Below are 15,310 nucleotides of genomic sequence, written 5' to 3'. Positions count from 1 at the left end.
AGTGTTCTTCTTCGGACCAGCCCAGTAAGGACATTTGACTGGATTTGTAGGGTTAGATTTATCTGTTTTGACACAAAAAGGATTTTGTTCCTTTCATAAATGTTTATGAAATGATGATATCTGAAATTGATATGTTTTTATATATATTTATTGTCAAACAAAATTTAATAAATATTATTTAAAAAAACAAAAACAAAAAGGATTTTGTTCCATCTGGAATTGAGGATATTTGCTTACCAGCAAGTCATTCACTATGATAATGTTTTACTGGGTCTAGGTGGATCGCTTCATGTTTGAAGGAGCTGAAATTGCACTGGTTCCATCTTGTGCGGTCTTCATCACGATGAACCCTGGCTATGCCGGACGCACTGAGCTGCCGGATAACTTAAAGGTAACTAAAGACTGCTGGACTTGGCTACACTCAATTCATATATGAACAGCTGTCTCTTACTTAACTATAATGCTGTAAGATGACATCTACGTTCTGACTATCTTAGGATGCAGTTCTAAGGTTAGGGGAAGGGGCAGGAACAAAAGGCAGTTCAATGACTGCATCCAAAGGTCTGCTGGGCTCAAGCTGCCAGGCCAGGCCAGAAATGAGGCAGAGGAGCAATCTTGCAGTCCTTTGTCTATTTCCAGATTTAATTCCCACCTTCTGTACATTTTCCCTCTCAAATGGAGCAAGATAGTGGAGGGAGAGATTGAGTCATGCTTAGAGGTATGTCTAAATTTGTCCCCAGTTTGCGGGTGTATCAGGGGACTAGGAGAGAGTTGGATCCTTCAAATCCCAGCTGTTTCCTGGTCTTCCTCAGGCACACCTCTTAATGTCTCCCAATATATCTCCATTTTGTCTATACTGACATTGCAGCTCAAACGCTGGTTGGACCAGGGTGTTAGTGGCTTTGGTGTTGGGGGCAGGAGCTGACATCAGAACTCCCTCTCTGATGTTGGAGCTCTGTGTCTGACATTGGAGAGGAATAGCTGATATATTCTGCCATATATAGAGGAATCCATCCTTTATTTGTAGGCATAAATGGGATGGGAGTATCCCAACCCCTAGAATGTATTGCTTTGAAAATCTCTTCCAATTTCAAAGCATAGGTAAATTTGGTGAAAGAGATTTCATTCCACTCCCACAAAGTTAGGAAAATCACTTAAATTCACGTTGGCAAGGGAGACTGTTTTTGAATGCTACTAAGTCTGATTATGCAATAAGATGTTATATTATCCCCCAAATGGTTGGAAATGCCTCCTCAGAAATCTCAAACATTAAAAAAGATCTCAGATGCAACTGGCAAATTTCATAGATTCTGTCTTCTGTGTGCAATTATAAAGGGTTGCTGCCACTTGGCTGATAATCTCTTTTGTGCAGATTGCTTTTAATTTGCTTACCATCCATAAGCACAGATTGCTAAGAGTGAATGTATGTGGAGCCTTCCCTCTTCATAGTGACTGTATACCTTCCAGGCTCTTTTTCGTCCTGTGGCTATGATGGTTCCAGATTACTCTATGATTGCTGAGATTTCTCTGTATTCATTTGGCTTCAATGAAGCTAAAGTTCTGGCAAAGAAGATCACTACCACCTTTAAATTGTCTTCTGAACAACTCAGTTCCCAGGTCAGTATTTTTGAGCCATCCAGCCTTCCTAACATAAGTAGAATCTTTAAAGTTTCATTAGAGTACATCCTGTAGCTCAGAATTGTTGCTGATTCTGATATCTTGGCGCACCATATTCTCTTCTCACTTTCATTGCTATCTCCGTGGCTGTCCTTTATCCATTTTGATCCTCCTTAGCTCAAGTTTTTGTGCAATCATACCAATGTTATCGCTCATGCCCTGGTTTCGCTTTTCAGTTGTTACCAAGGAATTGCTTTATGAGGACAGAAGAACTAAAAAGGATTGCTGCAGTATCGAATACCCTTCTTCATAACAGTACTCTCTGCCTCTCTACTCTTTGTCTTTTACCTTTGTTCAGAATGAAAGTATTTAAGCCTAGGCCTAGCTGTGTAAAGATTCTCCCTCTTTTTGTTTTCTTAGGAAAGAGGATGGCTGCAAGTAGAGAAGGAGATTGGCAGATTGTTCCCTTCTCTTGTCTAACTGATTAGATGCTTGCCATTCCATTTCAGTTCCTATTTCCACTATTGTCATTTCCCATATCTCTGCTGCAGGATCACTATGACTTTGGAATGAGAGCTGTGAAGACAGTCATTTCAGCGGCTGGCAATCTCAAAAGAGAAAATCCAACAATGGACGAGGCAAGTTCAAGTAGTCCCACTTCAAATGGCTCCATATGCAGTGTTGCATGACGATGACTAGAATAGTTAAGAGCCACTTTTCTGGTTACATTCTGGACATGTGTTGCTCATCTGGGCAGAGTGTTGGGAATAACTTCCCAGCAGGGGCATAGAACATCATGTTGGTGAAGGCTGTGCTAAGACTAAACTTTGTTTAAAATTTTGTTCTGCTCTGTCTGTACCTAATCTACAAATATTTGTACATTAAAATGTGCAACAATTCCATTTGGGGCTAGATCTTGTAACTTTTATTTTTATATATATATATTATATTTATTAAAGTTTTTTAAACAATAAACAAAAAACATACATAATAACATAGTCTTTTCAAATTTCCACATTTCATTCTCCTCTTTGGACTTCCTCACATCTCTTGTTCCTGCATTCTGAACTCACAAATTTTGCTAGCAAGTTATTTACTTGTTTCCATTCATATCATATAATTATCCAATATTAAATCTCAAATTTTAGAGTTTAAATCACACTTTTGAGATCTTAATTTGAAATATTGTTTATCCAAAATTTGTCTTTTCTTTCAGTTACATTCAAATTTATATTTCTTATTACTAATTTGTTGGAGCCGTGTTATTACAAATCTTACATCTTTCTTAGCATTCATACAATTTACAATGTTTTTGTAGATAATCCTTAAATTTCTTCCAGTCCTCCTCCATCAGTTCCTCTCCCAGGTCTCGGATTCTGCCAGTCATCTCAGCCAGTTCCATATAATCCATCAGTTGCATCTGCCATTCTTCCAGCGTGGGCAATTCTTGAGTTTTCCAGCATTTAGCAATGAGTATCCTTGCTGCTGTTGTAGCATACATAAAAAAAGTTCGATCCTTCTTTTGCACACTCTGGCCGACAATGCCTAAAAGAAAGGCCTCTGGTTTCTTAGGGAAGGTATACTTAAATACCTTTTTCAGCTCATTGTATATCATTTCCCAGAAAGCCTTCACTCTAGGGCAAGTCCACCAGAGGTGAAAGAATGTTCCTTCAGCTTCTTTACACTTCCAACATTTATTGTCAGACAGATGGTATATCTTTGCGAGCTTGACTGGAGTCATGTACCACCTATATATCATTTTCATAATGTTTTCTTTCAAGGCATTACATGCCGTGAACTTCATAGATCTTGTAACTTTTATTTAGCTTATTTTGATTTTTAAAAAATCAATTTTTAATTTTTTTTTTAAAAATTAAGATTGTTGATAACATTCTTTCAGCAACCTCAGTGAAACTCCACCACCACCACCACATTTTTTCATCTTAGCTGAAGGGTGTCTGGAACAAGAAAAGTAAACACAATTGAAAAGAACAGTCCTAATTGCAATCATCTGTCAAAGTACAAAGATTAGTAGCTCTGTAGAATAATCAAGATTTCAGAGTGTGGCAATTAAAGGCTAGGCATGGAGATCCAAGAAATCTTCACTAATATACTTTTCTTGCTTGCAGGAACTGATTTGCCTAAGGGCCATCAAGGATGTCAATGTTCCTAAATTCCTGCAGGATGACCTGAAGCTTTTCAATGGTATAATTTCTGATCTGTTTCCCAAGATCAAAGAGGAACCTATTGACTATGGCATCCTGGAGGAAGCAATTCACAGATACTGTCTTAAAGACAACTTGAAAGATGTTGATGGTAAGTGAAAAAGTAACACACTGCCTCTGTGGAGTTTTCTTAAAACTATATATTAGTCTCTTGTGAACTTTGGAAATTTGGCACCACAGCAGTGGATTATAATTTGTCCTTCAGCAATTGCAGCTCACAGATCATTGTATGAGGATGGGTTTTTAAGTGCCTGGGTGGAACCTATCTGGGAATCCCATGTTCTTCACCTCAAGTTGTGTGGAAGAAAGTCAGGATACAAATGCAATAAGTAAATAACAGAGCAATCCTTTACTTGTCTGTTCAGAATTAAATCCCATTAAGTTCAGTGGAGCTTACTCCAAAGTAAGTGGATATAGGATTGCAGCCTCAATAAATACATCTGTCTTTCCATCTGTGGACATTCCTTTTTAACTTCTACTCTGATGTTGTTCTCAGAGCATCAAAAATGGAAATTAAGTAGATCAGGCCCAGAAATTCTTAAAGCAAAATGTTCACAGCAGTGAGGGAAATGTCATTTATTTATTTTTTAAGCATCTGTATACCACTTAACATTTTAAATTCTTACCAGGAAAAGTACAAACCCCAAATCTATGCTCATTTTGTTCCCCCGATTGCATTTGTTATCTAGATTTTTTGGTGTTTTTTTAACTGTTTTCTAACACTTTGGCAGAATACTGTGCAATCTAAGTAGGAGGGTAAACTTGGAACTTAATGTCATTTACCTGAAGTGTATATTTAATATTTTTTATTATTTTTCATTCTGCTACATGGTTTAACCTAAAATAGCTCCTGGAGCAAAGAATATTTAAAATAACAATAATAAAAATGATCAAAGCTTTAGAACATTAAAATTAGATCAAATAATAATTCCACTGATAAAAACCAAGTTCAGTCTAAAATACCAGGCAGATAAAATGGTTTTTTACCTGATGCCAAGAAAGGACTGAGTGAGTAAGAGTAGCATTGTAGGTTGTGCTGACATCTTTCTCAAGATAGCTAAGGAACAAACTGGTGTGTGCCTTCAATGGTGCTTTGGGGGCTTATAGCATCCACACAGTTTCGTATCCATAGACCTGCAGGCCTGTGAAAGCAACTGTGAGGCATTCTCATTCTGGATCTTTTTCTTCCAGGGTTTGTGATGAAGTGCATCCAGCTATATGAAACTACTGTGGTACGTCATGGTCTCATGCTGGTGGGGCCCACAGGCTCAGGAAAAACTAAGGTAAGAACTTCCGGAGATGCCTGGTGTTGCTGTCAACAGATGAAAGGGAAATAACACTAAGATGGTTTGTCCAGCACTTACACCATAGGAGGAGCATTTCCAGCCTTTGTGCTTGGCTTAATGTGGTTCGAGATACTGTTCTGAGACAGAAAAATCCCTTCTTGCCAAGTACAGTAGCAGCCTGCATAGAAGAGCTTTGAAATAAGAACACTAGGATTAAAACTGATATACTGATCTTATGTGTACTCTGGAAGAGCCTCATTAAGGCAAGCATGGGTGACTTTGAGCCTGCACAGCTTTGCTGGGATTTTTGCAGTGCGATGTTTGCAGATATTACATCAACTTTCCAAAAGAATGAAGGCCATTCCCTCCTCTGTTTTTGTGATCAGTGCTTGTCTTTTATAATCCTCTTTTCTTAATCATGTCAAACCCTTGGGCAAAATCCTTTGTTACTACTTTGCATTCTTCATTATTGTAGATTCATGGTGAGTCTGAATTGTCTTTCTTTTCAGCCTTCAAATAGATGCCATGATGTTTTATTCCCTTGCACTCTTTCTGTCTTCAGTGTTACAAAGTTTTGGCAGCTGCAATGACATCTTTGAAAGGTCGGCCTTCAGTCAGTGGTGGAAACTATGAAGCCGTCAATTATTTTATATTGAATCCCAAATCTATTACAATGGGCCAGCTGTATGGAGAGTTTGACTTGTTGACTCATGAATGGTAAAAGATAAAAACTGTCCTTATCTGTTCTAGATGGCTTCTGGTCTGCTCGTGTCCCTTTTCTAGGAATTATAAGCTCTGTATAAACTGAAATTTAAGAAAGCTCCTCTTTTGTTAGGCATAACTTTAGCTAATGTCCATATGTTTTGATTTCTATGGCCTAAGAAAATCCATAACACTAAATGGATAACTGGCTGGCTCATGCACATTCTTTTGAGCTTTCTACGTTGGGTTTTTGCTGATGAGCCTGTGTAAGTAACATGAAAGAGATATTCAAGGCATTAAAAGCTAATGAGAACTGGACACTAAACATGCATCTGCATCTGCAAATGTGTCCTCTCATTCATTAATCATTGCAGTTGTCATTTTTATTTTGATGGCCTCTACACAAGGAAGGCAGAACTATTTAAGGAGATTTTTCTTCCCTTCCCTTAAACTCGGCCATCTCACCACACTCTGAGTAAAAGGTTTAGAGATGAATTGCTGGAGACTGGTTCTATGGATCGCTACAATCACATATCCATCTTCAGGAGTGAAGTAATAAAGATTGCTATAAAAACACAGCCCATGGGAAAACTCCACTATAATACTGTTTTTCTGTTGGCTATGTCAAGTACATACATCAATACTGTATGTATGTATGTATGTATGTATGTATGTATGTATGTATGCCAAGTAAATGTTTTGTGGACTTGGGCTGAAGTGCATATTTATGAAACTTGTCCCATAGCATATTATGGTTAAGTGTGGTGACTTATTTACAATACTGTTTTTGCTCAGTGTTCTTTCCAGCTGGGCCTCTGAGGGTTTTATTTTCTTTTGATCTTGTAAAAAGAAGACCACGCATATACTAAGTGTATGGATAACAAAAATGAGCAATAATTATAGCAGTTTTACACTGATGACAACAATTATTGATTGATAGAGATAAAATGTTGGACTGCCTCCAGAGATAAAACATTTGAGCTACATCCAGAAGCAATTGATGCCTTTGCATTTCTGGCAATGAATAATTACATGCATTGACACTTCATTTGCTCTGATCAAAATAATCAAATGGGAAACTTTTTTTTTTTTTAAAAAAAGGCAGATTCTGCTTTATGATCTTCAAAACAGCAGAAGCCTGCATACTTATTTAGGACAAAATAGAGGAGGCGATGTGGAGAGAGAAGTTTGGGTTCACAGATGTGATTCTGTCATAAATTTTACTGGACATTGCTAGATGGAAGTGTGCAACTATTTGGTTGACTCCTGTATATTTCCTCTCCACCTCATAGGACAGATGGGATTCTTCCTGCTCTTATCCGAGTAGGAGCCATAGCTACTGATCATAACAAGAAATGGTACATGTTTGATGGTCCAGTTGATGCTGTTTGGATTGAAAATATGAACACTGTGCTGGATGATAACAAGAAGTTGTGTCTCAGCTCTGGTGAAATCATTAAGCTAACAGAGGTATCTTTCTCTTTCCTCCTTTTCGTTTCCTGGTATCTACACACACACACAATCATTTGTAAATGTATAGTCTGCTTTTCTCTGAGAAAGAGGAATATGTGGTTGAAATGTAGACATTTGATTTTAGCATGCCCAAATTACTGTATTTAGAACACAATCCTAGTATTTATGCTGGATACTGCTGACCAGCACTGTGATTTCACTAATACATAATCCCACTTAATGAGGGATTGGAGTTTTAGGATTCCCTCCACGCTATGTACCTTTTGTGAAAAGCTGTGGGAAACAGTTTTGCTCCTTTCCTCTCATTTCCAGGCAATGACTATGATGTTTGAAGTGCAAGATTTAGCTGTTGCTTCCCCTGCCACTGTTTCCCGGTGTGGCATGGTATACCTGGAACCCAGCATTTTGGGATTACAGCCCTTCACTGAGTGCTGGCTGAAGAGAATCCCAGACATTATGAAGCCATTCACTGAAGCCCTTGACTCGCTTTTCAGCAGATTCCTAGAGGTGAACCATTACAATATTCCTATATTTTGATTCAGTGTAGAATCTGTAAGTCAGCCTAGCCTTTAGCCAAACAAGGGGATATGAACCTATCAAGTTTGCCTTTATTAGTTTTGGGGCAGCTGGTGAACACAGTTTATTAGATGACAGGAACTTCACCTGTGCGGTACAAGAGCTATAATCTTCCAAAATGCCAATTTATTGTTAATTGGCTTGCAGTGGGAAAGTTCTCTGTGAATTGAGCCCTGTCTCTTTTGCTTCCAAGTTTAGCAACCGGATTGCTTTTAAGATTTTACAGTTGTGTATTCATGGTGATTTGTTTTTTTAATGGCATTTTCTCACTTTAGGTTTTTGTGGCTCTTGCTTTCATTACTTTGTGAAGTAATTTGTTAAAATGGCATTGGGTGGTTAGCTCATTTTCATGTCTCCTGATCACTTTTTCCTCCATATTAACAATCAACAGGTTAAGACTAATAACAGTCTTCGCTCAATAGCCAAACTAAAGTTTCTCTGGTGCTTTTCCTTCCTATATGGTGTTGCCTCAGAAGTACATATAGCTTTGAATTCCCAGCCTTGCCATATCAAGTGTGCCCTTGCAGAATGGGAGAAATTCAGTATAGAACTAAGTGGGGCATATGCGTTCATGGAAAAATGTCCCCTTGTGCAATAAGACTTTCAGCGCTGTCTTCATGTAAACGTGTGTGGGTTTTCTCCCAACCCTCCAGAGCAGAATTAGGGGTGCAGGGAACATTCTGGGGGAGGAGAGTCCCATTGTGTGAATGGACCTCATTCTGTGCACACAACTTCGCTGAATTTTAATGATTGGTTTTTCTGTGTTTTTATTGATTCTAGTTTTTATTTGTAAGCCGCCTTGAGTCCCATCAGAGGAAAAAAGGCTGGAAAAGCATAATTATATGACAACAACATTTAACTCTTGATCTTCTGAACCCTTTCAGGACTCCATCAGATTTGTCCGAAGTTCAGTGAAGGAAATAATTGCCTCTACAGATGCTAACCTGACGATGAGTCTTCTCAAGTTGTTGGACTGTTTCTTTCAACCCTTCATTCCTGTTGAGGTAGGGCTGGTGTAGCTGTTGATGCTCAGGGTCAATAGAATGGATAACTGGGTCCAATTGAACAGATGGACGCGGAAATAAGTTCTACATTTATTGATAACAAACAGAGGAATTAGCAGACAGAAATGTACTTAAGCTTTGATATTGTTTACTGTGTTATCATTTGTGAATATCTCTTTGATAGGGTCTGATAAGTAAAGCCTAGATGCTAAACCACTTTGAACTTAATGCTGTGACAGTTGGAATGAATTTGTTCATCAGGGACTTCATGCACCAACTGGGTTACAATAGATTTCTTTGACCATAGAGACTGGAGCTACTTTCAGAAAAGGCATCCAAAATACATGTAGGGAATTTAGAGAGATTTTGCAGATAATCTAAGGTTTTACTTTGTCGCTAATTAACTTGTTCTGCTTCGTTTGTACTGCTAATTGAATCTTCAGGGAATGAAAAGAATTCCTCCAGAGAAAACAGCCCGTATTGGTGAACTGATTGAACCGTGGTTCATATTTGCTTTGCTCTGGAGTGTGGGTGCGACTGGGGATGCCCAAAGCCGTGTGGCCTTCAGTGTTTGGTTAAGGAACAAGATGGCAGATGAGAAGGCAAGTTGATGGAAATGGCATCTGTTCCTAAAGGCAGCTATGGGGCTCCTGTATTTCCAGAATTTGTGTGAGTTCCTTGTTTCTGCTGTCTCACAGATTAACACTGCCTGCCTTGCTTCTGAATCACTATTTTGGGAGATACTGGAAAATATAGCAACTTTAACTAAATAAACAGGATGAAATCACTCTTTATATTAGTCTCTTCTAAAGTAAAGCTAGCTGTGATGTTCACTGCCTGTTTTCTTCCCACAGATTGAATTATTGTTCCCAGAAAACGGCTTGGTCTATGATTATAAACTGAATGATGCTGGAATTAGCAGCATTGAGGAAGAAGAAGATGAAGAGTTTGTTAACATGGTAAATGAATTCTCATCAGGGGATTCAGATATCCCACCCCTTAAAAACATGCAGGAGGGGCCACATGAGCTAAACTTTGATCCCCCACTTGAATGAGGGAGCTTTATCTGTTACATCAGTGCATGCATAGATGTACACAGTACAGATGTTGGAGGGGTGTGGCCACCAAGGATATTGGCAGGACCAGGACTAACCTTCTTGGGCCTGCAGCCCTCCTCACTCTATAGAATCAAAGAACTGTAGAGTTGGAAGGGACCACAAGGGTCATCTAGTCCACTCCCCTGCAATGCAGGAATATTTTGCCCCAACGTGGGGCTCAAACCCACAACCCTGAGATTAAGAGTCTCATGCTCTAAGGATGGAGCTAGTGTTATTTTTCCTCCCCACCCCCTTTTTTTCTTTTGCAGGAGGCAAATGAGAGAGAGCATTCTGACTGTTTGTGGGTGGAGGGTTGGCAAAATGATTTAGATAATTTAGAGGGGGATAAGGGTGGCGCTGTGGGTTAAACCACAGAGCCTAGGACTTGCCGATCAGAAGGTCGGCGGTTCGAATTCCTGCGTTGGGGTGAGCTCCCGTTGCTCGGTCCCTGCTCCCGCCGACCTAGCAGTTCGAAAGCATGTCAAAGTGCAAATAGGTACCGCTAAGGCGGGAAGGTAAACGGCGTTTCCGTGCACTGCTCTGGTTCGCCAGAAGCGGCTTAGTCATGCTGGCCACATGACCCGGAAGCTGGATGCCGGCTCCCTCGGCCAATAAAGCAAGATGAACGCCGCAACCCCAGAGTCAGTCACGACTGGACCTAATCGTCAGGGGTCCCTTTACTTTTACCTTAAGGGTAACCTACTCTTTTTCTTGTCCTCTCCCCCACCCCCATTAAATGCTATTTTATAACCATACAACACAGCATACACATCAAGCATAGTAACATTATTAAATTTTGATACTCCAGTTTTGTTTTAATAATTGACTTCACCGTCCAAAAGAATCTTAATTTAAATGCAAGAATAGAATAAATATAGTACAATCTTGCACATTTTGTATTGTAACAGCAGTGAAACAAATATTAAATAATTCTGAGCATCATTTTTAAAGTAAAGAGAAAAGTCCTTGTGCCATTGCCACCAGAGTAAGCACCTTTAAGCAACTCCTACCCCTCAGCATTGAAATCCTCGCCTGCCTCTGTTCCTTAAGTCTAACTCTCTTTTGGCATTTAGGAAAATGGTGGTTGGGGGAGGGGATAATCCCAGATGTAGTTTCAATGAGACTTTGTCATGGTTAAGATTGGACTGGTAAAGGGAAGTAGACTTACTGGAATCTCTGGAACATTACTGTAAATTTCCCCCAAGATTCTACTGAGGTTTTTTGCAAACTTAATCCTGTATTCAGTTTCTATATTGGCTCAGATGTATTTAAGAAACTAATTACAGGATGTTTTAAGCCTCTATCTGTCCTTCCCATCAAATGTACCTGTGTCTCTTAGGTGTGCTGGGAGAATTGGATGGATTTCTCTTCATCATTTACCATGGTGCCTGATACCAGCTTTTGTGACATTATTGTTCCCACAATGAACACTGTCCAGATGGCTTTTCTGCTGGAGCTCTTGCTCACAAACCACAAACCAGTAAGTTTCCTGAATTTCAAGTGGAGTTAAGTTAGCATTGTAGAAAGGCAAATATTCTGTTGGTCAGTCAAGCCAGCATTAGTTCTTTGCTCAAAATGTCTCCCCAAATGGCTACTCAGTAGACTTTTATTTGCCTCCGCTTCTGCATTCATTCATTCATTTATTAGTTTGATCTACTACAGAAGAGGTTCTCAAATGCCATTCAGCTTTATTCAGGCAGTCTCACGAAAAGATTGTGGAAGAAAATATCTGTACATGGCCCTGTACTTGATTATTAGTTTTTCTGACTAAGGCTGGATTATTAAACAGCCAACAAGGTCCTGGTCTAGGGCCTCTGCTCTTCATAATATGCCTTTGGTATAATCTACTTAATGTTTATGCAGACCTCTAAACAGCTTAGCCTAGGGTCCATAGTTTCCACAAAGTGCTGTTTTTTACAATGATCACTATGCAGAAGAATGTTATTAAAATATGAGTTAGTATATTTGATTTTGTTCTGCTTCGATTTGCAGAACAAAAAAAGGCTGTTAAGTCATTCAGTGAAACCCCCAGCAATTTTTGAGAACGGTTCTACTGCAGCTATAAACAAAGGAATCTCAAAGACAGTTTTAAAAGCACTATAGAGTCACAATGGACTGTCAAAAACACTACTAATTGGCAAATGAGTCTGTGAAGGTGTGATTACAGTCTGCACACATTCCCCAATAGTGACAGTTTTTCTCTCTTCCAAATTGTAGATTCTTTGTATTGGACCCACAGGAACTGGAAAGACCCTCACAATAGCAGATGAGCTTCTGAAGAACCTGCCACTAGAATTTATCAGCCATTTTCTTATGTTCTCTGCTCGAACCTCAGCCAACCAGACTCAAGATCTCATTGACAGCAAACTGGATAAAAGGCAAAATTCTTTGTTGCAATATTTCTGCTGCTTATATACCACTTTGTTCATATTTATTTTATTTGCTTTTTAGCATTTATTAGCAATCCTGTCCAAATTTGCTAAAGAAATTTAAGCATAAAAATGTAAATTATTTAAAATCAAAGTATAGCTACTTCCCCATCCTGGGAGTGATAGCAGAAACGTCTGGCTGATCAACACTCCCATAGGGTCAGTTCAGTGGGCAAACAGGCATTGGATAAACGCTGGTTGAATGCTCTGGCCCTGGGGATTCCTACTTATTTCTGAGTCACTGGATATTTTGATATTACCATTAGTAAACAATCACATACCCTGAATGGAAAACACTGGGTTGTTCATTGAGTCGCCCCTTGAACTTGGCGGTTTTATTCATATCTATTTAGATTTGTGGCCATACTGTGTTTTATTTATGTTATTCAACATTGATTATCTAGTGACCTTTAGCAGAAAGTTCATAAGAGCACAAGATAGGAAGCCCCGCTGGCTCAGCAGAGGCCCATCTAGTCCATCCTCCTCTTCTCAAGGTGGCCAACCATATGCCTATGGGAAGCCTTCAAGCAGGAGCTGGGTGCAACAGCACTCTCCAAACTTGTGGTACCTAGAAACTGCCATTCAGATGCACATTGCTTCTCATAGTGGAGATAGTATTCATGGAAATAATTCATAGAATTGTAGAGTTGGAAGGGACCCTGAGGATCATCTATGCAGGAATATGCAGCTGTCCAAAACAGGGATTGAACCTGTGGCCTTGGTGTTGTCAGCACCATGCTCTAACTAACTGAGCCATAGTGGGGAGGTATGTGTATACGTGGTATACATACAGCGACACTCTTGTTTCTTTTTGCTATGATTGCTGTTGCTGCTGCTGTTACAATGTCTTGCCCACCCTTCACCATAAGGTTCCTGGGCAGGTTACAGTAATTTAAAAATCCAATATTAACAACAGTTTAAAACAAATTACAGTTCTAGGAATAGGGTGAATCCTAAAAATATTTATTGCAAGCATCAATAGCGTAGGTGCCAGGAGGGAATTAGGGCTGCCATAAACAACGCCCCTTTTCCTGGGCTCCAGCCCCACAAACATCTGAGGGTGATGGAACTACCAAGAGGTCCCTGTTTGCTGATCTTGATATGCAAGAGTCAAGATCAGCACTGAGGAGCATATTCTACACTTGAGAGATTAATACTTTTCCTGTCAGCATTAACGGATTATACATGGATTCACCAACTAATCGACAGGCTCATCATGTTAAATGTATAGTCTCTTCAGCAGCCTTTTTCCAAATTGTACCTTGACTGCAGTATTTTCATCATGTGTTCCACTGTGATGTAGTTTTTATTCTTGTCTGGTTCTATATAGGCGCAAGGGAGTTTTTGGTCCTCCACTTGGCAGATACTTCATATTTTTCATTGATGACCTGAACATGCCCGCGCTAGAGACCTATGGTGCCCAGCCACCTATTGAGCTTCTTCGGCAATGGATGGATCATAATGGCTGGTACGATAGGAAACAAATTGGTATGACATACTTTCTTTACTTAATTTACCTGATTATTCTATACACAAATACTTTCCGTTCCAGGCCAGCCAGGCTAGTTCTGAAGTAACCTGCCTCTGGTGCACATATAGCTTTCCCCCCACTGGAGTCTTGGCATTCATACCTTCTCTCATTTTTCTGTGGAATATTTTGTCAGGTACCTTTAAGAAATTAGTAGATATTAACTTTGTTGGTGCCATGGGACCGCCGGGTGGAGGAAGAAATGCAATCAGCCCACGCCTCACCCGCCATTTCAACTATCTATCTTTCACTGAACTGGAGGATAGCAGCAAGAAGAAAATCTTTTCTACCATTCTAGACAATTGGATGGGTGAGTTATGAAAATACATCCCCCCCCCTTTTTTTATACAGCTCTCACATGCCATGTGACTGAGGAAATGTTTGATAGTGGAATGTGACACCATTTTTCTTTCTTGATTATTTTAGCTGGGCGTCTAGGAGAAGTATGTTACAGAGAGCCAGTTCGTAAGTAACCTGAGCACAAGTTAATCAATTGTCTTATGTAAGGCTTGGGGAAATAAGTCATTTGCTTGATGGTGATGATAGAAGATTTTGGACCAAAAGCATTAGGAGAGTGGTCTTTGCTTCAGCAGATGGATGCCCATTTCTTCAAACACAATAACATGGATAAGCTTAAGTATGCCAATTTTTGGCTTACCTAAGGGAGCCCCATACTTTATGCTGCAGGCACATGTCCTGTCTGTACACTAGTGTTGGGCCAGAGTTCCCTGCAGGAACCATGTGACTTGTGGACAATACCCATTTGTTTGTGCTACAGCCTCCCAACTGATTATACATGCATGTATATATGATAGCTCCCTGGCAGCCACATTATGGAGAAAAGGCAGCCACACATAACCTCAAAGTAAGAGTAATAGAAACAGACCCTTCTGTATTTTTTCTAATCTGGTTTAAACAATTCTCGCTCAGCAGGTGCCAGTTTCTCTAGTTGGAAAACTTGAGTTTTTTATATGGGGATAATGTATGCAGAATTCTTAACAGTGCAAGAAAAAATCTGGGGTTAAGCTGAATTTGAATCTTGACAAGATCAAAGTCCTGTGGGTTGGTGGTTCCCAGGTTCAGGAATTGGATAGTATGCTTGTCCTGTGTGGGGTCCCATTCCCCACAAAGGAGCAGGTGTGCAGTCTGCTGGTACTCCAGGAAATGTCTCAGTCACTGGAAGCCTGGGTGGCTGCAGTGCCTTTGACCAGGTCTGGCTCATATGCAAACTGCAACTGCAACTATTCCAAGAACAAACCTCATGTTTAGTGAGGAAAGAACTTAACCATGAGTTCCAGTTCAGACGGCACACTAAGCCGAACATTTGCTTCATTCAGCACAGCACAGGAGCAAAAAAGGGCTGGGGAGGAGAA

The 15,310-nt window shown here is 39.8% G+C and overlaps 1 protein-coding gene across 1 annotated transcript in view; it reads left to right on the top strand.

Moving 5' to 3' along the window:
• DNAH1 (dynein axonemal heavy chain 1) overlaps nt 1-15,310 on the top strand; it is a 132,947-nt gene that overhangs the window by 75,325 nt on the left and 42,312 nt on the right. Inside the window, exons 31-46 of the mRNA XM_081847622.1 lie at nt 278-391; nt 1,468-1,617; nt 2,169-2,255; nt 3,747-3,933; nt 5,034-5,125; nt 5,691-5,845; nt 7,123-7,300; nt 7,616-7,810; nt 8,764-8,883; nt 9,327-9,485; nt 9,738-9,842; nt 11,320-11,460; nt 12,198-12,358; nt 13,740-13,897; nt 14,074-14,247; nt 14,364-14,402. Of these exons, the coding sequence (XP_081703748.1) occupies nt 278-391; nt 1,468-1,617; nt 2,169-2,255; nt 3,747-3,933; nt 5,034-5,125; nt 5,691-5,845; nt 7,123-7,300; nt 7,616-7,810; nt 8,764-8,883; nt 9,327-9,485; nt 9,738-9,842; nt 11,320-11,460; nt 12,198-12,358; nt 13,740-13,897; nt 14,074-14,247; nt 14,364-14,402 (2,215 nt within the window). The remainder of the gene's footprint in view (nt 1-277; nt 392-1,467; nt 1,618-2,168; nt 2,256-3,746; nt 3,934-5,033; nt 5,126-5,690; nt 5,846-7,122; nt 7,301-7,615; nt 7,811-8,763; nt 8,884-9,326; nt 9,486-9,737; nt 9,843-11,319; nt 11,461-12,197; nt 12,359-13,739; nt 13,898-14,073; nt 14,248-14,363; nt 14,403-15,310) is intronic.

Source organism: Podarcis erhardii, assembly GCF_964252035.2.
Source record: "Podarcis erhardii genome assembly, chromosome: 2".
Classification (NCBI taxonomy): domain Eukaryota; kingdom Metazoa; phylum Chordata; class Lepidosauria; order Squamata; family Lacertidae; genus Podarcis; species Podarcis erhardii.
The sequence above is the reverse complement of the archived record's forward strand: the minus strand, read 5'-3'. Positions and strand labels throughout refer to the sequence as shown.